Raw genomic sequence first — 26698 nt, 5'->3', positions numbered from 1 at the left:
TTTAACCAAAACCCAATCCTTATCCTTGTACCAATATCAAATTTAACAGTAACTCCTGTAAACTTAATCTGATTTTACAACTAACCCAGCCCTAACCATACAACCTAAGTCCTTTAAAATCACCTCTCTCCTCTCTATATTCTGTACAGTAAAATATGCCTTTCTTAACTAGAAATCAGAAGTGTGATATTGTTATTTTTGGGGGGTACCAGTACATAAACTCTTTTAAAATGTACATCATTGGGTGTTTCTGGATATGAGCTCCATTCAGTTAGAGAACTTTTAGGTTCTGTACCATAGCAAACATCAGCTCTTTCTTAATTCTAATCACTCATTTTGATGTTTAAATGTTTCAGGTCTCCAGTTGCCCATGGGTTATTACTGTACTGTATATATTTTCTTTAAGACATCTCAAGATTCTCTGATGACAGTTGATGTGGGGCAAAAAAGGTCCAAATATTTACTGCACAAGTTGTGGCAGTCCACATTCACAACAACATTTCTATGAACAAGATGCATTAAATGGTCTGTCCATTTGAAGACACTATATTTTTTAAAATCTGTGTATTAGCAGATTTCCCTTCTCTCCTTTAGTTGAGCTGTTTTGAATGGGACTTTGGATGGTGTATTCTTCTTTAAAGTAGTATGCTATGGTTGTTCCTTCCCCAAAAATAATGTATGTACTGTATATACACGCTTCATTCTTGTTTTACTTCTCAGGACATCTGACATGACATCAATGCAGTTAGTAATCATGTTAAGGTATTTGAATTTCTCTCTGATAAATGTTCCTCTTTTGAGCATTTACAGTATTCACAGTTTAATGCCTTGCAGGATGACAGGCTAAATAAATCTTGGTTAGACACATGACTGTGTAACACTATGATGGTTGCAGTCTTGCCAACTGAAAAAACAAAGCCATATACTGTATTTGAATTAAACTGCAGCTTTTTATTAAAGGGGGGATAAGACAGTTAAATAATACTTTAGGGTGTTTTGTTTTTGCTTTTATACTGTACATCTTTTTATTCTTTTTTTAAGTCTCTCTCTGCTGCTTATCTTGTTTTTAAAATGCAATTAACCAGGTCCAAAGGTTGTCCCCTGTCCTGCGGATCTCCCTTAAGAAAAACACATGCAACTTTCAACCGCTTCTTTGGAAGGAAGTAAACAACAGAACTTAATTTTGCACTGCTGATCATGGGTGGCACTTTGGCAAAGTGGTTAGCATTGCTGCCTCAAAGGGGTTAGCACATTTTTGGTGCTCCCCAACAGCAGCTCCCTGCTTAGTGATCTTTTTAGTTGAGAGCTGGCACCTTAACAGCTGTACATCAAGGGGAGGTTGTGATACACATGCTCAGTCATACTAGATAGAACTGAAGAGTTCAGACAAATAGGAATGTGACAAGGGCGGCCCAGTGGTGCAGTAGTTAGCATTGCTGCCTTGGAGAGCTGTGGTCCTGTGTTCAGTTCTGGACTTTGAGTGCTATCTGTGTGGAGATTGTAGAGGTATGTTCTTCTTGTTTGCATGGTTAACCTCCAGGTGCTCCAATTTCCTCACACAGTCCAAAAACATACGGGCAGGTTAATTAGCTGCTGGATAAACCGACCCTGGTGTGAGTGTGTGATCCTTGTGATGGACTGGTGAATCCTGCCTCATGTCCATTGCTGGCTGGGATAGGCTTTGGCTTCTGGCACCCTGTACTGGATAAAGTGGTTAGACAATTGATGGATGGACTACCGGTCACTACTTTATCTATGCAAAGCCATGAATTACAGTTTTTAAATGTAATGGACATTTATTTTTTTATTACATACCTACCAAAGTTCAAGTTGTCAAATGTTTTCAGGCTTGGTTCTCGGGCACTGACTTGTGTGCAGCTTGGAAAGAAATGAGGCACAAGGACATGCGACTCTAGCATGCATTTCACACTGACGTCGCACTTCAATGTGTGAACTAAAGTTTTTTCTTGGTCTTTTCTGACACAAACTTAACTGTATTCAGAGTAAAGTTCTTATAATAGAAGAAAGGACTCGAGGAAGTTTTGGTGCTCATAACATACAGTACATATACTGTATAACTCCTGATTACATCTAATATGTCTTTTGCACGGCAGGTTGTATATACAGTATATATACAGTATATGTTTTATCTTATGTTGTTTCTGTCACAGATAAGTCCAAATCACTATTTTCTTATAATTTTTTATGATCTCCTAAAATTTAATTAACCAGACTGACAGGGTGGTATAGTGAACTGATAATAAATATTGTTTTTTTCTGTTCCAGAAATAAAGTAACACAATTAATCTTATCAAAGCTGTAATAATTAATTTCTGCATTAATTACATTCAGTTTAGTGCAAATGAAAGAACCCTTTCTACTTCCACATACAGTATGCCAAGGATTAAAGACTTGTGTGGTTTAACTAAAATATGTTTTGAGTTTGAAAATAGAATACCTTATACTATACATAAAGCTTTCCAAAGTTTAGGAAACTTTTTAAAAACCTTTTTTTAACTTGTTTATTTTTGTATCACAATACAACCTTGATTTCCACCAAACATTTCAAATTATTTTTTTTTTCTGTTCATTAGACTAATAAATAGCAGTGCCATCAAAGGGGTAAAATGTCATCCTTGGCTTTCCCATGAGAATAAGTCTTCTTCATTGTGATCTCTTTCCACAGGTTCAAGTGTCGGGGTGAGAAAATGCTTTAAAGTTATTTACTCAGAATGATGTTAGGTATTTTTAAGAGTTTTCCTTGGCAGGTTTTCAAGCTTGGAGTCCCTTCATGGTAAATATGATATCTTACGGTGCAAGACAGTGGTGAGCTGTATCGCTCTGAAGGTCGGTTAAATTTCATACATTGTGCTATTATTAAGTTATTATTAAGAAATTATTAAGTGTAGTAGAAACACTTGTTTTCTGCCAAGAATTCACAATGTATCACAGTACCTTTCTAGACAGCAAACGCCTGGGTTGTTTTTCAAAACATTTTATTGTTTATTTAACGCATGGACACAGAAAGTGTGAGCATGTCTATGCATGAAAATGCTTCACACCTCATTTTACATTTTTGAATAGAAATCCATATTACATGCATGAAATAGAGGCTTTTGCACAGAAGAAATGGGTTTCAAAGTGACTAATGTCCTTTTATTATGCTCTATTCAGTGTAAGTATGTATCTGTTGCACACTGTATACTGTATGACCCACTTAGTAATGTTGTGAAAAGGCAGGATCTAATTAATATTCTCATAATTCAAAATATACTTTTTACTTGTTAATCACATATTTCGGGCTTCTGCTGCAGTTACATATATTTTATATGTAATGCACCTTCTTTTCATAATAAAAAATAACTATTGATTGAGATGTTATACTTTCATATGTGTATGTGTTTTGACATGCCATAGATTTAAAAGGTTTCTCCCTACCCACAGTTGAATCCATTAGCGTTCAAGTTTCAATTTTCCAGCTATGCATCATGTACTGTTAATACTATTTGGATCATGGGAAGTCCAACCTGAGTGGTGTTATATCCTCTGAACTGGATCCAAATGGCTGGTGGAAACAGCATAATTACAAAAGCGCCAGTTATGAATTGTGCAAAAGCAAAATTATCAACGCAGCAAGGATTGTGAAAATTATATGTTCATTAAATGAAATATTTACAGGCTATGTAGTCTAAAAGAATTACAAGAAAAGGGGCTGGGCTTTTACAATAATTAACGTTTTCAGGTTTAAGCCTTAACAAGGCAACAAACAGGGGTATCTGGAGCAATATACTTACCATCTCCTTGTTCTATCCTTGGGATGAGAAAAAAGCAATATACCTACTCTATGTGAGTCTGTAGTGGAATTTGCTAAAAGTTTAGTTCATTCTTTATTGTATGTGAATCATGACTTATCATTAACATACAGCTGAATTCATCTACCACAAACAGCAAATAAATAATCCCATCGCATTATAAGCCATCCAAGTGAGATAATATTTTGATCTACTGAGGAACTGAGTTAAAATACCACTCATGAGACTGGATTATAAACTTTATTGAATTTAAAACACATTTGTTGTCAGGTTTCACTTAAACACCTTTTCTCAAACTACAAATGAATAGTTAAATAGGTTAAACTTAGGGAAAAACAGTCTCTCTAAAGTGGGATGAGATGTATTTTATTGGAATAGAAATTGTCTTGCATTGCTGTGTTTCTCAACGGACATTAGAGAAAGAGTTAAAATAATAACTGTTCATGCATATATTATTATGATAAAAAATCAATTGATACATATGATGATATTTTGTAGCCAGTTCTTTGTCTTAAAAAAAAATAAATACATTTAATAAAATGTTCTGTGTTATCCTGTTTTTTCCTATTCTTGTCAATTATTTAAAAATGAGATCAATACATTACATTGTAGATTCACACATTCTCTGTGTGAACTAAAGAGTTTGTAGACTTCTGATTTGTGTAACAATTTTAGTAAATATATATAAGATTATTTTGTATATAAATTGTTTGTGAATGTTATGATTGTTTAGCAAGTGCTTTATATATACACTATACTCAGTAGAACACATATTTCAAATTCTAGTGATTACTAACTTGTGATCAATACTTTCTTTATAAACCTTGAAGGGTTTGACTGAATTTATAATTATCTTCCTTTATTTCACCCATTGTTTTAATGGGGGTACATATAAAGGCTTAAACAGTTACTGTCCAAACATTCAGGAAACACACATTCTTTAGTATTCGAGACAAAACATACGGTATGTTGATGTTGAACAAACTTCTTTAAAAAGAGCAGAATTAAAAGACAGTAATTTAAAGAAAGAGAAAGAGAATGGGGGGTTTTAAATCCAGAAAGAGAATACAATCATAATAAAAATTGATCAACTTGGCATGTTGTGACACTTAATTTACCCTCATCCTACGTACTGTATGTGGTCTCCCCCAGCAGATTCACACCGCTATGGCAACATTTGGACCAGACTGTAACAAAAAGTAGTTGCAAGTGATTACATAAAGGATTACTTTTTAGAAAATTACTAACAAGCTGGATGAGTACTGCACATTTTTAGATACTGTTTCACAGGATAGCAATTTCTAATCTCTATTAAAATGATTTCCCCCGAAATTTCTGCTTATGTTAAATAATTGTCTTACTCACTAGAATTTCTTGTGCGGCAGTGGACACTTACAGTATATCAGATCTGCTGTGGGCAGGATTGGGGTTGACTGACCAGGACTCTCTCAGCGCTAACAACAAACACTTCACTGTGCCTTGCTGGTCAACTGGAAGGCTCCACTTCGCAAATTGGTGCTGAATCTCCAATAAACTGATTTTGCAATGTGCCAAGAGTTATGAACACCTCTGAACCCAAAACCTTTGTGAAGAAACTTCTTAAACTTGGTTTTACTGTTACGTTGCACATACTGTACTAGGACTGAAGACCTAACACATATAGTAATGTTTAACAATGTTTGAAGAATAATATATATTATACCATATATAATAAATAACACAGTATATAATGGAATACTGTACATTCTTCAGTAGTATGTTAAAACGTCTAAGATACACACGCACTGCTATCCAGGCCCCAGCCATAAACCAAAACAAGCAAGTTTTCAAGAAACAAAGCAATTTGAAAAAACCTTTTTTATTTTTTTAACAAAACCAAATATAATTTACAATATTTACATTTGTACATAGCTGACAATACATTTCTGCATGTAAGAATGTCATAAGTGGATGCTGTACACTCCTGTTGCTCTTGGAATACACAAATATTGTTTACAAAACTAAAGGACAATGCAAATAACGGAACAGCAGTTTGCTTTTGTTTTTTTTGTATAGAAAGTGAAGTTGGACAATAGTTTATTTTTTTCCAGTTAAAAGACCTTTGTCAAGTTTAAGACAATTCTAACAAGAAGTACTGTATCTATAAAAGGCACAATGTAATGGTGGTAAAGTGCATGCATTTAAATATGTCCCACTTAACTGCCCTTTTAGATTCACTATAATAACTCACAGCATAATTTTTCTCACAACACCTGTTATAGCAAAACATCTTGTGCCATCATCATAGGTGAAATCATAGGGAAGAGAAGTCAAAGCACCTCTGTGCTTTGTCTGAGTGCAACAAATTTTCACAAAAGGAAAACACTGAATTAGAAACATTTTTTGTGGTCCTATTCCTTTTGCCAAAATAATCCTTCTTTAGTCCTCAAAGGCAATCAACTGAATAACAGAGACAATGTCCAAAAATATTAATTGAAGTCCCCCGAGTTGAAAAACAGTCTTTTATGTTCTGGGATTATTTACAACTGGAACTAGAGAGGGCAGACAATTTGTTGTAGGTTTGCTGTGCTGTTTGAGGTCCAAGGGTCGAGGTAGCTCACAAGATCCAAGTTTACTCCTCCTTTCAGTTCAGTGTAAAATCTTAATTCGACTTCTGGAAGAAAAGACAAAATGGGATCTGTTTAGAAATTTCAGGACAGAGTTTATCTGACATTTCTAGAGCAAACCCTCCTAGGACAGGTCTTTGAGATACCTACGCCTGCTAGTTTTTCATCTTGCTCTTTTTTGGTGGACAGCAAGCTCATTTACATTTTTTTTCTTTCAGTGCTTTTTGCAAATGTTCATCTCAAAATCTTGCTATTGCATTTTCATCTTTTGTTTCAGCCAACTGTATGCTGAATTTCTACATCTAGAATGCATGTGCAGCACAGAAACATGCACTTGTTCTTGAGTATTAGAGTATTTATGCTGCATGGTTATTTTTTAAAAGGAGCATCATATGTAACACTAAAGAAGTGCAACTTTGCAAATACAAGGGCAAACATTAGCACCAAATTTCAGACTACCAGCATGCACTGTTTTCCTCTGAGCAACAACACAACAGCATCTGTTTTTTTTACTGGAGCACAAAAACACTAATATTCACATAGCAGAGCCTTCTATGAAGATGGATTCTGTCCATTGCTGCTTGATTTTACATAGGGGAGACCATTTATTACCTGCAGTATCGCTCCAGTGGCTTTCGGTATTGTGAACTGTTTCTGATGTGCCTACTGCATTGCTCAGGAAACCTTTGCCATTTATATTGCTTTGTTGCCACTGAGACTGATCTTGTTCCAATTCTTGTGCCATCTGAAAGAGCAAAAAACGGAAATGAAACTTGCTGTTTTGTTGCTGTTTTTTTTTTACTAAATATATACTATACTATATACACAGAATATGTTCAATTGTTTTCTCAGCGATCAGGCACATTAAATCAAATGCATGAATCCATCACAAATATACTGACTGTTGATATCAAAATTTAAAACAACAAATACAAACAAAGATGCACCCACCTGAATGACTTCCTGAAGACTTTCCAGTTCTGAAAAAAAAGAAGTTAAAAATGATGAGTCTTAAAGAGAAACATCCACATCATGAGAAGTTTGAGAAATTGCACAGCTCAAAGTTTCGCAATGAGAGTATGAAGGGTTTTATGATGTAATAACTACAGAAATATTTGAATCCCAGGGAAAGACCTTCAAAGCCTTATGATGAAAGCATGAAATGATTTTAGAGGCAGTCTCTAGAGGAAGTCCTTCTGACACCTACCTGGCGAATGTATGGGTGACACTTGGAACTGATAGATTTCATTTGTGCTGTCAGCTGTTGATATCTCCACAGTATTCGTCCAATCCGAAGGTACCACCATCGTGTCTTCCTGAAATTGTGAATCTGTGAAATCTGCAAGAGAAAAAGAAAATGTTTTCTTGATTTCTTCACAAAATGATATACAGTTAAGAAAGGAAAAATTGGTGTTTCATCAAAAAATGATATACACATTATTAGAATGCTCTGAGAGTGACCCTTTTGTACAAAGGCCTTAGTTATTAGCATTTATGCTGAACCCATATGACGTCCTATTTAACAATAACCAAACCCTATGATGGCATTGTGGTTACAGCACCCTCATTTAAACTCAAATAAATATTTGTGGTTGACTTCTGATCTGAGGGGATAAAATAACAGGAAAGCAACAATTAAAAGTTTAACGCTTACCTAAATCATTTTCAGTGCTGTCTACCTCTTCACTTGAATGTTCTTCCTGAGCTGTGTATGTGCTATGGTCATCTGGAAGGTGTGGTTCTCTGTAGTCTGAATCTTCAGCTTTTACCTTTGGAAGCGTTCCCTGAAAAAAAAAAAAGATTCAGAAAGGTCAGCATCAAATGGCAGGATGTTAAAAAATACAATTAAAAGCATGCATCAATTTATTTTGGTATTCCTCTTTATGGATGTATAAAATCAATTAAACTTTTACAGAGATCAATTTACAAAGAGTACTACTATTTAGTGCTACTGCTACGATAGTTGCACTTTTAGAATGCAATTCTGTAAGTGCTGTCGTTTGAAATTACAATTGAAATGTTTTCATGATTTCAACAATACTGGTACTGCACAGATTAACTTTTTAAATACTTATACTTTTGTTATTAGTTTTACATTCTATATAGAACAGATGGTACACAGGTTTAAATATATTAGCCTTCTACCATTGAGATTATTTAAGCACACTTTAGTAATTGTGTGATTTTGAACAGCCTACTAATATTGTTTTTCAATTGTGAAGTGTATAGAATACCTGTGAACAGTTTTTCAAAGTTTTCTAAAAAATGTTTTCCTACAGTAACATCCTGGTCTGCATGCCTGATTTAATAATATCTATGGTACAACAGTAAAAAAAACCTCTGTTGTTTGTTATCGAGCGTGAGGTAGTAAGCCACACACTGCAGTCGAATTTCCTCTTATGACATAAAGCAGACGAAAAGAGAAACCCACGTTTCAGTTCACAAAATGGTAGATTTTCAGACTATTGTTTTAAACAGCTCACTGGATGCTTAGAACGTAGTAAAAAGGACCATACAGTATATGCATGGCCCTAAAGCCATTCTCCTGGCTTTACAAAATGTTTTTTGCTCTTTCTAATCACTTTTCATACATATTACATTAAATACCACAATTAATTATATATATAAACTGAATGTTACCTTGTTTCTATTTCTGTTTTTGGTTTCTTTCGTACATGACTTCTTATCTGTGGAGAAAGCAGAATAGAAGGTTACAAAAGGTTTGTCTGGGTAACTATCATAGTTTTTATACCACATTCACTTACAGTAAGTTGCAATAGATGAATGTATGAAGGATACTTTTAAGTCATTTTCTGAAATCAGGAGCTTGTGAAAAGTGCCTTTAAATTCCAATTTTCAAATTTTCCTCAAGTTTTAAACGTATTGTGCATCTGCTCTTTATGTAAAGTAGTAAATATCTAGTAATAGAAGAGTTCGGAAAAGATATACTCAAAGTGTAAAACATATTTCTTTAAGAATTTGTGCACATTTTTAAATTCAGTCTAAAACTAACAGACGTGTTTACCTCTTTTCTTGGAGATGGGTGGTAGCATTTTATAGACACGAACAGCGCTGGAGCCTTTGTTGACACTTTGGTCTTTTACTTCCTCGATGTCTGGAAGCGAGTTCATTGCGCACCGGAAATTGGCTTTCCATGTCTTTGGGTCTGGCTCATGTACACCTTGTTTGTACTTTCCTAAAGACAAATATGAAAATTGAGGGAGGTTTATAAAGGGCAAATCTGTAAAACGTGGAGAAAAATGAGTCTGCACCTCTAATGTTATTACCACTGACAATGTTATTAACTTATTACAAAAGTTTGATTTTGTCTTGCATTTGAAGGCACTACTTGAGAACAATTTCTGTACTCCTTTTTCCTATTTCACCACACAGTCCCAGTTAATATACGTCTATATATTTGCCAGGTAGCATTTTGGAATCGTGTCACATTAATCCCTGCTTACCTGTGTGTATGGCCCACTGTTTGAAAAGACAGGCATCTTTGTCGAGATCCCATCCGTGTCTAGCAGCATGTTTCCAAGGAATCTGGAAGATCTTCTTCTCCTTAAAACCATCAATTTACATATAAGTATAGCATCAAGGGGTACATTACTGGTACATAAGGCTTAAGCACCTGTACTTTTTCTACTTATTCAAACTAACATTTCTGAAAAGCATAAAAAATATTTTATCAGTGGTTCATTAGAATGTATTTGTGGGTGCACATTTAGCCTGATCTAATCTATTTTTTTTTACTGAAAAATATTTTAGATCGTATTTGTTGTGGCAGAACTGTATGCCTTATCACTTGAGTTGAGAGACTCAGCAACAAATTGTAATTATCACATTTGATGGATTCCCTTTTACTTCAACTGCAAAATGAGGGAGAAAAAAACAATGTTTTAAGACGACATTATACCTTGTTTATCCAGATTAATCCATTGATGGCATTGGAGTCAATTTTGGCTTCCAGCCAGGGTCTCATTCTCATTCTTGAAACAGGCATGCTGGCTGTAAATAAAGTGTGTAGGGTCGAGAATACATTATTTTGTTTTAGGAACTTCAATGTTTTCGTTGTTGTGTTGTTAGCAGCTGAACACTGACCGATTATTCTGCAGACTGCGTCGTAAAAAAACAAGCACTGACCTTATAGCACTCAGTCTACAAGGAAATAAAGAAGTCACGTGCTTATAGTTGTTAAAGTAACAAAATATGCAAACGATAGCCGAGATCAACTGTCATGTACGAACAAGGAAGTACCGGTTAGTGATCCTTACTAAGATCTTTATTTCTTTATAAGGTATTGAGAATATTGGTTTTGCTTTTATCCTATGTGCAGTATTGTTTATTCAAGGCTTTAACCGTTCACTGTAACGTACTGTTGTATCTCACGTCATATTAGACCCCTACTAGGCGTATTTTAACACATTTCGCGCTTCAACAAAAGGAAATGTGCCGTACGCAGTGAATCCTGTGAAGGAACAGATGAATTTATTACACTGCAAAGACTCATCCACGGTACCATTCGTGGTGTGCAGTATGTGCGCCTTTTATGGAAAAAGAATCGATATTTTGCGGTTGGTTTGTTAATGCAACTTTCTATATAGAACGTCAAGTGTGCAGAAGTGTCAAGTATACAAACTCAAAATACGGTTCTTCTGCAAAGCACCCGCTATTTTATTAACACATTTAAAGATTGTTAAACTGTCAGCAGGCAGCCCCATGCGACTTAAGTTCTACAGTCGCCCTGCATGGGGCGTTGCTACAACAAGTTTTATGAGATGGCAAGCACCGTGAACTTAAGTTTAGAGGTTATCTACAGTACCGTTCCTCCAGATCATAACTCATGAAAGAGCTGTTCCAACTAAGCTAAATAGATATGCATAGGCTAAAAACTAGCTTCTAGCTGTAAGCTCTTACCTTAACCAATGTTTTATAATAGTTGCTATTTGTAACTAATTGTTATAGCATTGAACTTCAGCGTTACAGTAACTCTGTTGTTTTAATGTTCGATTAAAAAAAAACACCCGCGAAACATAATTATAAAATATCCATTAATACAATACACGTGCAGATGTGTACATGGTGTTGCCTTTTATGCAAAAAATAGTTTATCTTTAACATGCATCTACAGTATGGTGTACATAAGCATGTATATATTCCACACACTATATACACTCTAAAAAACAAACAATATTATAATTAGTTTAAAAATGTGAAATAGAAATATTAAAATTTCAAAATTTAAAATTTAAAAATAAACGCACACTACAGGGTGCTACAATCTCGTACACGCAGACATGCACCGAATGTCAAATACTATTTTTTAGGGTGATCACAGTTTGATGATAACAACAACTACTTAAAAAACGAAACGCAATAAACGAATAATAACGCACCTAAATAGCAAACAGTAGATCTGTATGAAATATAATAGAACTTACAGTTGCAATGTGTGACAATTGGCTTCCCAAACTGTATGAAGTTAATCCACTGTCTAAGACTATCCACTGTGCTCAGTGTTTGAACGCTACTGTGAGAACTGCACGAAGAGCTCTGAGACTATAAAGTACAATCCGGGATTTCCCGGTGATATCAGAACTTATTTAAAAAGGGAGGACGCTTTTGGCACAGACTCGCGGCTGCGCTGTGTTTTACAGACTATTGGGTGGCTGCGAAAACGCGAAGGCAGCCTGATTTCCGAGAAATCATACCGTTGTGAAGCTAAGGCCGGCGTGAGAAGGGGAAGTACGTTTCATAGTGCAAGTAGAGAATAAACACCAAAACCTCCCTATTATACGCGATTGCACGTACACATACTATACCACAAAACTGTATGTGAACTTAAATTGAAAAGGCCAAACCAAAACATTTTGTAATTACAGCAGTTATTCTTGAAATGTAACAAAGGGAAAATTAAGCACTTCATATATAAATAATTATAAAAGAATTGTGTATGTTCTGTTATGTAGTGGACACGATACCTAAGGCAGTGGTTCACTGAATTCAATTGCAGAGTAAATGAATAGCAAAATGATTGATGGATGGCGGATGAAAAACTTCTCTTCTTTGTAGTTTTTACATTACCTTGACAATTCAATCGTTTACACTCAAGGGCATTCCTCACAATTCATATTAGTCTACCTACTCTCCTATTGTACACCCACCTATTGTATACCCCCACAAATCCTCTCTGTTACCTGCATCTCCAAAACCTCAGTTCTACCCACATCAGGCTCCCTACACCGTGCGCCGAAGTGGAGCACAGCGTTCAGCTGAGGTAAAGCAATGGTTAGTTCAAAACATTCTAAGAATGCCGTCAGCAGAAGTCACATGAGCCTCGGTTATGCCTTTCTTTAAAACCACCGTCAAAACAGTAAAGCAGGCTTTTCCAGGAAACGGTGTGATGACATTTTATGCCAACAGATGGAAGTATGGAGCAAGACAATTGTCAATAATGCATCCTAGGACTTTTCTGTTGTGGCACAGTCGGTGAGCGTAAAAAACTGAATATTTTTGCAATGGTAAATATTCTACTTACATGGCAAACCCGGTTTTCTTTCCAAATTGTAAATACTATTTTAAAATGCATTTACACGTCGATAGCACGAGAGAGAAAAGGAAAAAAATACATCGTAGTCTTAGGCATTTAAAATCATACATTAACACCTGCATATTTCTCATCAATGATACATTCCGAGCTATAATCTGCAGTCGCATTCTGCAGAGTCATAGATTTCTATTCCTAAAATTTAGATCAAATAAGAAGTTCTTTCTACAGTAGGCTTCATATCCCAGAATGAAATGTGTGGCGGATGATTCCTTTTTTATGATTTTTTTGCATTCAACTGATCTCTTGGTCTTGTATTAAAGAGTCACTATGGACATTTGTAAATAATTCAGATGTGTTTTTTTCTTTCCTCTCTACATGCCCTTTTTAGCGTAACAAATAATAATATTTTACAATCTCTGCCAAATGCGAGGTGTTCTGGTTATGAATACATTCTCCGTTACATTCAGTCTTTGCCGTAACTTAAAAAAAATGATTTAGCTTTATTGTAAAATGAGATTCCTAATCTCTGGATTTTTTTAGGCAGATACAGAGGATTAGATACAGCATGGAAGTCCTGGTATTTTCCTTTGGAAATTTTCCGTAACGCTTTGGGTTTTCCCAGTAATGTAGAGCAGATTGCCAATTACCGCTGCAAAAAGAGATGGAGAATCTTATTGGCGTTTAAAAACCGCCCCCCTTTGTATCTAATAGGTGGATGTGGATTTGGAAGCTATTAATACTATTAATAATAGGCTACCAGCACGCTGGCAGTTAGGCTACATGGCTACATGTTCTTAAAGTTACACCTCGAGAGGAATTGTTCACAATTTTCTGAACTGAAGCGATTCAAGGAAATGCAGGGAAATAAAGGAAACCCATTATTATGTGAACCTCATATAATAGACGGCAAGGTGAAACAGACATGCGCAGGCTAGTAAGCGAAGGCTTATTAACTGCGCATGTCAAAGAAGTTGTATTATCAACCTTGTAGTAATAACGTTTCTGTCCTTTCGCTGTACCCCATTGCCCTATCCGTACCCCAGTTCTCACAGAAAACGCATGTGCAAATATGACTTTAATTATATGTTCAGTCTTAATTATATTGTAACTTTCAACATCGTATGTTGTGAAACTGTTCCATAAATCGAACAATGCAAAATAATATAGATTTTTTTTAATCCAGCCGCCATCTATATCAGTTTGGTCTTTTATAGATTAAGTATTTGAAAAGTCAACCATCAAAAGAAAGCACAGCTGGCAATTGTATAGAAATGAACATTTTTGATGGGATGGTGAGTTTGCTCCTACCCATGAACCTTTGTTAGGAGTGCATTCAATAGCCCGATTAAATACATACTGTAACGCTTACGGCCGACAGGCACTGTGTAAGAGCCGGCGTACCAGAGCGGGTGACGTCACCGCCCTTCCCTGTGATAGCAGGACCACAGCTACTGGGCTGTGGAGAGATCTCTCTTTAGCTCACGGGGCTAGGTCGCTGCAGAGAGACGCGGAAGTCCCGGGTTCGAGCCTCCAGTCGGGATGGGGCCGACCAGATGCGGCAAGGGCGTCCGCCTGAGCCCCCGTTGCGTTACATTGGTGTCAGAAGCGGGGCGGGATAGCCCTTCGCCGGGGACGGCGATTTAAGCGGGGGAGAGTGTAACGCTTACGGCCGACAAGCACTGTGTGTAAGAGCCGGCGTACCAGAGCGGGTGACGTCACCGCCCTTCCCTGTGATAGCAGGACCACAGCTACTGGGCTGTGGAGAGATCTCTCTTTGGCTCACGGGGCTAGGTCGCTGCAGAGAGACGCGGAAGTCCCGGGTTCGAGCCTCCAGTCGGGATGGGGCCGACCAGATGCGGCAAGGGCGCCCGCCTGAGCCCCCGTTGCGTTACATTGGTGTCAGAAGCGGGGCGGGATAGCCCTTCGCCGGGGACGGCGATTTAAGCGGGGGAGAGTGTAACGCTTACGGCCGACAGGCACTGTGTAAGAGCCGGCGTACCAGAGCGGGTGACGTCACCGCCCTTCCCTGTGATAGCAGGACCACAGCTACTGGGCTGTGGAGAGATCTCTCTTTAGCTCACGGGGCTAGGTCGCTGCAGAGAGACGCGGAAGTCCCGGGTTCGAGCCTCCAGTCGGGATGGGGCCGACCAGATGCGGCAAGGGCGCCCGCCTGAGCCCCCGTTGCGTTACAATACCATACCCTCTTATGGTAAAGTGTCATCAATAGATTATGATGGATAAAGGCCATGTGAAGTTATTCTAAGGATTATGGATTGTTGCAGCCAGAAACATTCCTATTTTGAAATGTAAAGGAACTGAATCATGCACATACTGTATACAGTAGTAACATGCTCATGCTAAGTACGGTTAATTCATGATTCCAGATGCCAATATAAAACACATAAGTGTCAACCACACTCTGTTGAAAATTTATATCTATAACGTTTAAAATTTAATCCACATACAGACCAGTTCAAAAGCAAGCCCAAATATTTTTATGAAACACACATTGTAATAATATATGAACTCAGAATCCATCTAACCATGTAGAGGCTATTCTCAGTTCCTTTTCTTCTACTTCTTCTCTGTGTCTTTTTTCACATTGAAACCGCAAAATACCATCCTTTGTATTGAAAAGGTTAATTCTTTAATGAAGGTTTTCCTGACCAAAAGAACAGTTCTCTAAAGGAAGTGCTTTCTAAAGGATCTAAGCATTTTATTTAAAAACGCTTGTTCAATAGACAATAGATCATGTACCCTTTACATGTATAATTAAGACTTGTAACATCAGGTGAGCACAAAATTCTGATTTTATCACATTGCATGATTATATTATTTCTACATAATATTTGCCATTCTGCACCTCTTATCCCATTCTCTCTTAGTTTGGACACTCATTCTCACCTGCTCTACTTCCATTTCCTTGTGCCTTCTCATCTACTCTTTCTTTTGTTCTCCTATGCCTTATTTCTTTGCAGTGTTCCCTCTCCTTCACCTGAAGAAGGCTCTGGTGCAACGTAGTGTTTCTTTTCTTTGCCATTCATTACGGAATGAACCTTTACCTGTTCCTTTAGAGCCAATGTATGAAGAAGCAGCTCCCTACTCAAACCTCTTATTTCTACAGTACTTTACCAAGTCTGTTGACCTGTAGTATCATAAAGACATTGTTTGCCTTTTTGAGACCAGGTCAGTTGCTGGAATCACTGCCATTTGTTTGGGCTAAGATCCTTTTCTACTCAATCAAATACAATGTGATGGCATTAGCAACCACCACCAAGATACAGGAAAATTCCAAATGATTTTATTTAGTGAGTAACTAGCATAGGAGCTGTGAAGAATGTATCAATTGGGAAACAGATTTAAGCATTTAAGCTTTATTATGCTGTACAGTATATCATATAATGTATATAAATTTAAATGATATACTGTGCATATACAAAATATAATTGTAATTACAGAAGGACAGATGCTTTTTTTGAATGGTACATTACATTTTTTTTGTCCATCCTGAATGTAAAAGCTGAGAATTCAAGACACTTTTTCAATTGTGTACTTTTACTGGAAAGCTTTGCATTGTTAAGCAAGTGTAATTTACACTACATAAGATAAAAAGTGAACTGCTGAACATGTATTTCACATTTGCCACCTAAGTTTAGTTGTATTCTGCCTAAATCTGAACACTGTCTGAGAAAGAGAACAGCTTTAATAGACAGTAGAAGTAAAAGTCACCTCTCAAGAGCAGATTTTGCTGTAGCTTTTTCTTGTTTATATTATATTTTTTCTGATCCTGTGCAATAGTAGCATTGTAAAAGGCACCTCATTATTTTGAATGACAATTTCACTGTCGTTTGTCACCGTTATGCTGTGTAAACAGCCAGCACTCTGTGCTTACTGAGCTGTTTCCTGTAAGTGATAGCAGATACAGTAATACACAAGACCGCCACAGTCACCAGTGGCAAATTCTGTGCACTCCCAGGTACTGTAAATAACATTACCACAATAAAGAGGGAAACAGGTTGGTTAGCCAGCTGTTATCATAATGACACAAAGTCCAATCAACTCCTATCGTATTCTTTAGCAATATGTGTCTCTTTTCTCCCTGATTAAAAAAGTGTTTGTTAGTATTAAACACTATTAAATTATGTACACTACAGTACATATTCCAGCTACAAGGGGTAAAACTATAAATCCAGTATACTACATATTAAAAATATTCTGGATGAAAAGTATTTTAGAATATTTGCTTTCTACAGAGGAGTATGTCTGTTTAACAGCCAGCAGTCCTCTGTTTCCATAAATGTCTTTTTGTAGCCGCAACACAGTTTTGATTTTTTTGTGTGAGGAGATGAAAAATGTATGTTGCTCCTAAATTTCTAATTTGATCAATAATTCATTCTAATTCGTTCTAAATCTCTGTGATTAAGGTTAATTGTTAATTGTTGAAATTGTGTCTCCTGAGATGTGCTGGCATTGTGCTATTTAAAATGATGACCTCCCTCAAAGAGGTGAATTTTTTCAACAGCATGATAAACAAGGGCGATTTTAAAGTAGTTAGCAGGAATTTTTATGAGGTTAAATAATACACATCAGAATTTTATGGTAGAATGAGTAAAGCTCAGACCCCTAGTGGTTGGCTCTATAATAATAGAGCTTGTGATTTGTTTACTGTAAAGCATGTGTTTCTAGGAGTTGCCATGTGTTCTATTAATATACACGCTCGTGCAATACATTACAAAAGGGCCTGATACTGTGCCATAACCTTTTTTAAACTGTTGACCTTTGCTACAGAAGAGATGATGATTTAGAAGAAATGATAAAACTAAGATACCTTCATTGTGTGGATTACCACACATTTCATTATACAGTATGTAAAATAAATTATGCTTGTATCTTCCTTCCCATGTGTAATACACAGTTATAAAGCTTATCACTGTAGATTTGTGCTTCAAAGAACCTTAAATGTGATAATGTACTGTATATAATGTAAAATTTGAACAGATATTTTACACAAGGCTTGTGTCCTTGTATGTCTTATATTCACTCTGAGATCCTTTTAGATGGTGATTTTCATAACAGCAAGCTGCAAAGGGAACATAGATACTCTTAGAATGTTCCTGTGGACAAATGTAAAAGCATGCAAGTGCATTTAACATGTATCTGATTCTGAGCACCAATTTCCCTTTTTTCTCTTCCAGTGCCTTTGCAAATTCAGCTTTGGCAGATTCCTTGTGGAGGGCTGCAAAGGATGAGCATGTTTTACTCGCTGATGCTCTTGCGTCGGCAACACCCACCAACATAAGGAAGGTGAGAGTCCTTGCTGGGGAAAGAACATTTCGAATAAGAGTAAAAAGTATCATTAATATGAAACATGATTGAAATAGCCACATTTTTGTAAAAAATCTAAAGGTTTCTTTTTTAAATTAAATCACAAATGGAGGTCCTGTAAAGTATATGCCAAATGGTTAAATTGTTGTACAGTTCATCATCTTAATAATTGGTTTTGCATTGGATTAAACTACTTTTAGAATTATTCAGTGATTTCTTTGCCCTGGATACAAAATATCTAACACATCCCTGCACCTGATATTATATAGCATGATTGTGTTTTGCACTGATTGTCATTTTATGGTTAGAAAATTGACCTTGATCAGTCTGGGTCTCTCTGTTCAATCTGTCAGAAATTAATGAAAAAGTATGTCACATAGTGTTAGTTGGTATCAGTTCATAATAGATCCATGTGTAAGCAATATGGAGCAGCAGAGGGGCACAGTGATTACCATTGCTGCCTTGCAGCACTGGGGCCCTGGGTTCAGTTTTGCTTAGAGTTTGTGTTCTTCCTGTGTTCCTGTGGGTTTCCTCCCACAGTTCAAAGACATACTGGTAGGTTACTTGACTTCTTTGAAAACTGGCCCCGGTGTGAGTGTGTTTTTTTGTGTCTGTGTGTGCCCTGCAATAGACTGGTGTTCCATCCAGGGCTTATCTTGCCTTGTCCTCATTGCTTGCTGGAATAGGCTCCAGTTTCCCTGGGATCTTGAATTGGCAGAAGCGGTTAGAAAATGGATAGATGGATGGATTGTAAACAATATACGCATCGCTAAGGTTAGAACTGGGAGCTGTGGCCTGCAAAAGCTAAAGGTAAAGATAAAAACATATGGAAAATACTGGTATGGTTATTGATTGGAAGTGGATATTGAGGTTATTGATGGTCATCACCTGGTTAGTATTAACATTTCCACCTCTCTGGAGCTTCAAAGCATGGAGATGTTTGCTGAGATGTAGGGGTCTGAGATTCACTGATCATAGCAATCATAAGAATTACCCTTATTAATTAAGTTCTGGGTAAATGATTAAGTGTCAATCAACAGTCCAGGAGAGACAATAGAGAGGAGACCAAATATAGACCATATTCGGCTTATTTGTATTATTTGTATTAGTATTTGATTCTTCCTAAGATAACCTTGCCATTCTTCTGTTTCTAGGAAATTCTCATTTCCTGTATAAAGAATCCCTTGGTTAAAATGGCCTCCCCTGGTTTGTGAGTGCAGTTTTAGGGTAGGAAGATAGGTTTCCATTTATTTAATTTTCAGAGAGATGTAACTGTAGGTCATATTCTGTTTAGTTTAGAAGGCAGATTTCTTGTTGGCGTGGGTAGGTGATATGTAGGAGTTAAGTACTTGGTAGCAGGCTGGCATTTTTTCTGGATGGTCAGCTCGAAGGCCCCTGGGACTTGTTTGCATGTTTGTAAATAGTGTTACATGTTGAACATTTATGTTGTATACTGTTTACTGCGTTTATTGTCGTTATTAATTAATTATTGTTTAACCCAGTGTGCTGGGATTATTCCTCTTTTCATCAAAAGCTGTGCCAGAGAACAAAGAACTCAGGTGCCTCTGATTATACCAACCACTCGGGTATATTCTTGGCAAAATCTTTACAAGTTAGTGATTGTGGTTATTTATTTTGATTATTGATTAATCTGCTTGGCATATTTCTGATATTCACCATTTTCATAACCACTGATTGTAACAATACACCATGTTTCAGCTGTGGAGCCTTCCTCTGGTTTTTGAAGTAGAGAGGGAGAGGGTGGAAATGAGAGAGTAAGAAAGAGGTGGGAGATCAGGAACACCAGAGTGAAAACCAAGCAGAAGTGTAAATGAAAGCAATCAGTAAATTGAAAGGATTTAAAAACAGATTCCGGGAGCAGTGTGTGAACATGTAGTTGAGGATATCAAATTAACATTATTGAAGTAACAAGGAAACACTTTTACTTATTTTTTAGAAATATTAAAAATGTCACAAGTGTCTTAAAGAAGACATTTACAAAAATGTGGCAAAAGCAATGATCATCCTCAAACCACAGCGTTCTTGCTTGTCTCTGCCAAGTGGGAGCACAACATTGCCTGTCCAAGCTGTACTCTTTCAAACCAGTCAAAGCCTCAAATGCTTCCGACTGGGAAAAAATAGCATGTTTGTAATAGGAACTTTAAATATGCCAGGGCAGCCAGATCAAAAAATAGATAATAGACTTTAAATATAAACAATATACTATACACTTTATAATAATTAGGTTAATAAGAGAGGAGTTTTAGGCTTTGGAAGAAACAGCTTGCTCGTAAATCCCCTGCTGGCCATCTGTCTCAGTGTTCACTGACATTCTGTCAAGACAAAACTGCTGATCTCTAAAACAGACATTCATTTCTCTCTGAGGGTCTCTGTCAGAACCCTCCTCCCTTCCCAAAACATTTTAAAAGAGTCATGAATTTCTTCCACCACTTACAGAGTGAATTTGCCTTGCGAAGTGTAGCAGGAACTACATAGGAAATGGGAAGGAAGCATGGAATAACAAAGCTAATTTTGCTAACTTTGCTAACGTAAACCAAAAGAGTGTTTGTAATGACCATCTCCTTTGCAAAGACCACATTTACCTTCCTAGCACATCACCAGCCCTTTCAACAATCCTTTTAACCAGAAATTAACTTTGAAAAACTCTCACACAGCATGAGAATGGCAGGTTTTACAATGACATTTTTTCATGAAGCAGATGACATATTAATTTCCACGGAAGTGGAAAATAATATTTAGTGTTTCTCTATGCAGTAATCTAGTTTTGATAACTTTGTATGTAGAGCCTGCCAACAGACAATTGATCTGTTCCATCATTCCATGTGCCCTTTATCAGAATGCGATTCGTTGCTGATAAGTAACCAAGAGCCTATTCTGGGAGCACAGAACACAAGCACCAGTCCATCACCGGGTACAGTATATACATGGTGACAGCTTGCCTTACTAACCTGTCCTTGCGAGGGGTAGGACACCAGAGCACCAGGAGAAAATCCACATAAACCTGGAAGAACATGCAAAAAACAAAAAGACAGCACAAACTACCATGCCAACATGTTGCTAATCAATAGATCAATTAATATGGATATACCAATACTAATATACTTTATTTAAAATTTAAACAAGGCCAAATAGCTTTGTTACTCAAATCTTTAGGAGCATTTTGTATTTTAAAAATATATTTTCAAGCTGGTTTCAAAACAAGCTTAATGACTTCTGGAATGTTTAGCTTAGATTGCATAGGAGAAGAAATTACATTAGGTTTAGGACAGGCTTGCTTGGACTGGATGCTAAAAGTTGGTATTGGGAAGGTTAGAGGAATTCAGTGCACAAGTCTATGAGGACTTCCTTTTCCACACCAGGTTATTCTTGTTGTATCTGATGCTGCAATGTCTTTTTTTCCTTTTTTCTTTACTTCTTTGCATGAATTCATAACTTTAAGCCAAGGAACAATGGGACAAGTTCCAGTACCACAGATAGCATTTACAGTAAATGTTCACTAATTTACATGATAGTATGTAAAAGCAAAAACAGTTTTTACATTTCCTGGTTGGAAGTCTTACTTTTTGTAAATCCCACATTTGCAATATACTTGCAGGTGTGTTAGAAGTCTGAACTTATATTCTTGTTTGTCAAACTGATGGAACTTTGTAACTTGGAGCCCCAAGACTTTAATAGGCATGGAAGTGTTCTTGTTTAAAATTGGAGTAGCATTTCCATCCATCTATTTTCTGACTGCTTCTTCCAATTCAGGGTCAAGGGGGACCCAGAGCCTATCCTGGCAAGCAGTGGCCGCAATGCAAGATACACTCTGGAGGGGGTGCCAGTCCATCCCAGGGCAGACACACAGATACAAACAGAAGTACACACACTCACACCAGGGTCAATTTTCAAGAAGCCAATTAACCTACCAGAATATTTTTGGACTGTGGGATGAAACCAGTTATTGAAATTGGAAGCTTCATATTGAACGTTGCATATTATCTCCACATTTTTCATAATTCAGGGTTGCATTCAGAAGCAGCAGCTGGAGCTTTCTTACTGTGATCCAGCTTGAAAGGTCAGTCACATGCCCCCTGCGTAATAAGGCTATTAAATCAACTTCAGCCCTAACGAACGTACAGGCAGGAAGTCCGCTGCAAATGTGTGTTACAACAACAGAAACATGTTATCAGACCAAGCTTGTTTCTTAAAGGGGAACTGCAGTCCCGATTTATCAGACTGTTTATTCAATCTCAGTAACAAAAAAAAGTAACTGACATTATTTTTTTACAAATTTTGAATTAAGCACAAAAACGGGAACTTGGTGTCATGACCGTAATCCCTCCTGTTAAGGGCGCTCTGTCCCTTTCGTAGTTTCGTGTATTACATGCATCTGCCCCCTGTTTTGTCTTCTTATTTAAACCTGGCGCTCCCGCTATTCCTGGCTCAGCATTGGGAGATGGATGCCCAGAAGCCTGCCTACCAGTGGGTCCAGGAGAGACCAGACGGCATAGGCTTCATCACAGCGTCCTGACCATCTGAGTCCGGGGCACGGAGTGCCTGGCCTCATTATCTTGGTTTTATTCCCTGTCCCTGTTCCGGATCCCGCTCCGGATTTTAACTGTGTTTGTCTCATTTTGGATGGATCACCCAGTTTTGGACTTTGGACTGCGTCCCGGATTTTCTCCCTTGGACTGTTAGAACTTGGTTGCCTGCGCCACATCTCCCGAGTGCTGGGTCACCGTTGTCGTGTCACGCCCCCCCTCTTGGCTGTCTACCCATCCTGATCCTCTACGTTTCTTCCCTGTTGTTCTTCTCCATTTACTTCCGGATTATACCGTCTGCATAGGGCCCTGAACTACGCTTCCCGGGAGCCTGGACCAGCTCCCGTTACACTTTGTGAACATTGCCATGTTATTGCAAACCCCTAGAGCTCACATGAGTCGCGATGTGATGTGGCCTTTCCTGCTCACTAGTTACTGTAATGACTGATGTAATGCAATGTACAGTACAAACGAATAAGTACAGGTTGTAAAGCAGACATTTCACTGGAGAAACGTTACAATGTGATCTGTGTGCAGAGATAACAAGTAGTATTTATCAGCAAGACCATCTCGAAGTCCAGAGCAATGTTTCTATTGAATTAAAAGAGATGTATTCACAAGCTTGCTTGTTTACAATTTAATAATGCTGCTTCACCTCACCGGACGTTTTGCTGCTTCATTCTGAATAGCAGAACATGGTTTTGTGCATACCTGGAAATTTAAACTATTTTGTGATGAAAATTGGAAGTACATTTTACTTTCATTGTGGTTTGAAATGCACTCATCAATGCTGATTCTTTCTAACCCTGGAATATAAAAAAGCATTGTAGTTCCCCTTTAAAAAGCATTATTATTGAAAAAAGGAAGAATATATAGTTCATGGAGATACTGTGGTTATTTTAATAAAAACAAGAGGCCTGTTTTTTGTTTCTTTATTTAGCTGTAACTGGTGTGTTCAGGTTTGGGCACTGGTTTTAAAGGAGGCACCCAGGAGCATCTTTGTGGAAAATGCTATTGTTCACTTTCTGGAATGTTAATTACTGTGGTCAGGCAGATAAAATGGCTCCGGTTCCTAAGAGACCGCTTCATGTTTTGAACCCTGTATTCCAAGGCTGTATTTCAAGACGGCAGTTCCTGTGATGTCTTTCATTCGCCACTTGGAAGAATGTGCCCAGTAACCAGAAGAGAATTGTGAGTCAGCAAGTCACTTGGAGTGAGAGGGGGAATGTTATCACTTAGTTCCAACGCTAGGGGCTAAAGGAGGACGCCCGGAACGATAACAAGAAAGTAATTCTAAATATACATAAAACAACATTATTTTTAATAATTTGACATCTAGTTTTGCTTACTCGAAATTCGAACGAAGTTGAACAAATTCTGTTAAAGCGATGACTTCTGTACTGCCATTTATTTTTAATGTAAAAGACAGAAGGCCTTTGAGTACGTTCTTTAATCGCTGTAGAAAACATTGAAATGAATGTGTATACTGTAATTGCTATATCCCGAGTTAAGGAAATCCTGACACCAAGCCTGTAATCATCTTGTCACCTTGTCGCCGCCGCACTACACCTTTAGTTCGAAGGAATCCATTAGCCTCATGGAGCTAAATTTTGTGACACATCAATACCTTATTAACTAATGCTTCCTGTTCTAAAACCCAGCTTGGTATGAACCTTTAATAAAGATAATGCATAAAACCGGAGGCATCTACCACTAAAAGCCGACTTTGCAAAGCCGAATTGACTAGCTCAGTATTACTCGGTGATAGTCGTCTAATCTCCCAGATTGTCCCAGAGCTGCTGCAGTGTGCGCTGCAGTCTTCGACTCTTCCAACTCCAGCTTTCGTGCTGCAGCAGCAAACTCAATGTGCGAGAGATGCTTGCCTTCGTCCTTGTATCTGGGTCTATTTGGATCGTGCTAGGTAAGCTTATTGCATTATCTGCTCGTACATCCTTTCTTCGAGAGTACAGTTAAGGATGTTTATTGTTATGTATTGAAGAAGTGAAGCAAATGGGAAATAACGGGGATTTTCTGTCGTGGATACCGGCTTTTTGACTTTCAAAGCTTACGCTTAACATAATAGTACTCATGTATTATGTAAAGGTAGATATTTCACCGAAAATAATGCACGTTACACTTGGATTTTGTAGAAAATATTTATATAATTGAGCGTGGTCTGATTATTTTGCGCTGACATCGTGCTTTGAACTCAATGATTTACACAGGCCTAAACTGAGAAACGAATGTATAGCCTAATGCGGCTACAGCATTTCTTACCACGTTTACTAAGGCAATAGCTGATTTCTCGCCGGATGCTTGCATCAGCATGATGCACATTGCTACGGAGATGCACACTGCAGGAACCGGTATACAAGGAGCAATAGCAACCCATTCTTTATAATGTTTTAAAACAAATGGGGTAAGCTTAAAACATATAATCGTTTCTCCTACAGTATGAACGGGTTTTAACAGTAAAATAAATGTCTAAACTATAATTATATGCACTTTAGAGAGGCTGCAAAACGCGACTGTGCCATTGTGATTCTTAGCATAAGCCGGTGCTTACATTCCGTTATCTCTTTATTAATTATATTTAGCCTTTCCACTAATAGCACGGGGGCAATGCTACCGACGTCAACATTGTTTCATTCAAAATATTTAATGCGTTCAAATGTTTTTACTTTTGTTCTTTTTTGGACGGATTTTCAAAATAACCTTTCTGATAGTGTATTTACTATAAAGAAAATAAAAACTAATGCTTAAGACATTTTATTGTATGACATATATTAATAAAACTAGCCCATGTAGTTTGCAACAATACCGTTAGTGTGCTTGTCGCATGGTGGATGGCCTGCTGTTAGCCTAGCGCATCTAAGAGAGGTAAGCGTGACTCAGAGGAGCTGTCCAGTGGCCATCGGTACTGAAACAGTGATCTAGAGTGGCTATTTTCCGACCACTTTCTCTGTTCGAGATAAAGATTAAGTTAGACGTCTTTTTCTTCATTTATATCAGTTTATCTATTATAATGTTTTATTCGTCTTTAAAGTCCAAGCATTTTCCTTTTATAAACAGAAGAACATATCAGAAGATTTTTTTCAGTTTGGGAAATGTTTGACAAAATTAATGAACAGGCTTAAGGTCAAGGACAGTTTCTAGTTATGTAGCTAGATCTAGGCATTGATTTCATTACTATTGGTTCTTGAAGTATGCCTGATATTTTAGTAAACAAACATTTATCATTTACTGTTTGGACTGCAGAGATACTTCCAAAGCTCAATAGTCTTTACTCCCTACTACTTCTTGATCTAAATTTGAATTATTGTTAAATTTGTTTGTTTTTCAATAAATCAGATGAGATGTAAATAAATGATTTTTCATCATTGCAAGGCTTATCTAAATAGTTGTATGTCCTAGAAAACATTCATTCATATATGTTTCATTATCCCACCTATTATATTTATTAAATGATACACAGTTGAGTGTATTGCAGTACATTCTCCCTGCTTTCATCCTTCAGAATTTGATTCCCGGTTTAACCTATTCAAACGAACAGGATATGTCCTGATCGTGGTACCAGTAAGTGATCTTTTAGAGCATTCTGTTCCCAATTTTTCATTTTCTGTCCAGCCATGTTGGAATCACTAATGGTTTTCTTTACCTTTTTTGCTCACAACAATCACAATTGCCCATCTTTCATGTCTGTGGCACACTTCAAGTTCCACAGTGTCTTGTGGGAAAGCTTGTGCTGATTGAATGAGTAGTGAATCTCTCAATGACTTCACTGCCATTCACAGGACGTCAAACCAGATGTTCATAGAGATCCTTACCCAGATAATTCCAGCTCTGCCCCCTGCCAAC

The 26698-nt window shown here is 37.3% G+C and overlaps 2 protein-coding genes across 15 annotated transcripts in view; one reads left to right on the top strand and one right to left on the bottom strand.

The window, feature by feature from the left end:
- The window catches only part of acsl6 (acyl-CoA synthetase long chain family member 6), a 96773-nt gene that overhangs the window by 35302 nt on the left and 34773 nt on the right, over nucleotides 1-26698 (top strand). For 2 of the 14 annotated variants that reach the window (XM_088603931.1, XM_088603938.1), the window contains 2 exons: nucleotides 18167-18275; nucleotides 22747-24761. The exons of 1 other annotated variant lie outside the window; for it this stretch is intronic. In XM_088603931.1, coding sequence (XP_088460057.1) covers nucleotides 24716-24761 — 46 coding nt within the window. In that variant the 5' untranslated portion in view covers nucleotides 18167-18275; nucleotides 22747-24715. Of the gene's footprint in view, nucleotides 1-10586; nucleotides 10719-18166; nucleotides 18276-22067; nucleotides 24762-24836; nucleotides 25260-26698 lie in introns of those variants that run through there. 11 more of the 14 variants (XM_088603930.1, XM_088603933.1, XM_088603941.1 and 8 more) reach the window with 9 other exon arrangements.
- Nucleotides 5655-12018, bottom strand: irf1b (interferon regulatory factor 1b). Its single transcript, XM_088603953.1, has 10 exons — nucleotides 11863-12018; nucleotides 10338-10429; nucleotides 9883-9982; nucleotides 9444-9614; nucleotides 9059-9105; nucleotides 8073-8202; nucleotides 7626-7757; nucleotides 7370-7398; nucleotides 7031-7163; nucleotides 5655-6465 (listed from the first exon to the last, which is right to left on the bottom strand). Exons 2-10 carry the CDS (start codon nucleotides 10422-10424, stop codon nucleotides 6344-6346), a joined length of 951 nt encoding a protein of 316 aa, XP_088460079.1. The 5' UTR covers nucleotides 10425-10429; nucleotides 11863-12018; the 3' UTR covers nucleotides 5655-6343.

This window comes from Lepisosteus platostomus, chromosome 13 (assembly GCF_059453375.1).
Source record: "Lepisosteus platostomus isolate fLepPlt1 chromosome 13, fLepPlt1.hap1, whole genome shotgun sequence".
Taxonomy (NCBI): domain Eukaryota; kingdom Metazoa; phylum Chordata; class Actinopteri; order Semionotiformes; family Lepisosteidae; genus Lepisosteus; species Lepisosteus platostomus.
Note: the sequence above shows the minus strand (reverse complement) of the source record. Positions and strands in the feature narration are given on the sequence as shown.

Bases quoted from the DNA above. Each gene is read 5' to 3' on its own strand.
- irf1b (XM_088603953.1), bottom strand. From the start codon at position 10,424: ATGCCTGTTTCAAGAATGAGAATGAGACCCTGGCTGGAAGCCAAAATT. The intron at 9,615-9,882 runs GTAAGCAGGGAT...ATTTGTCTTTAG, and splicing joins ACAGTGGGCCATACACACAG to GAAAGTACAAACAAGGTGTA. The intron at 8,203-9,058 runs GTAACATTCAGT...TTTTTTTTTCAG, and splicing joins AAAACAGAAATAGAAACAAG to GGAACGCTTCCAAAGGTAAA.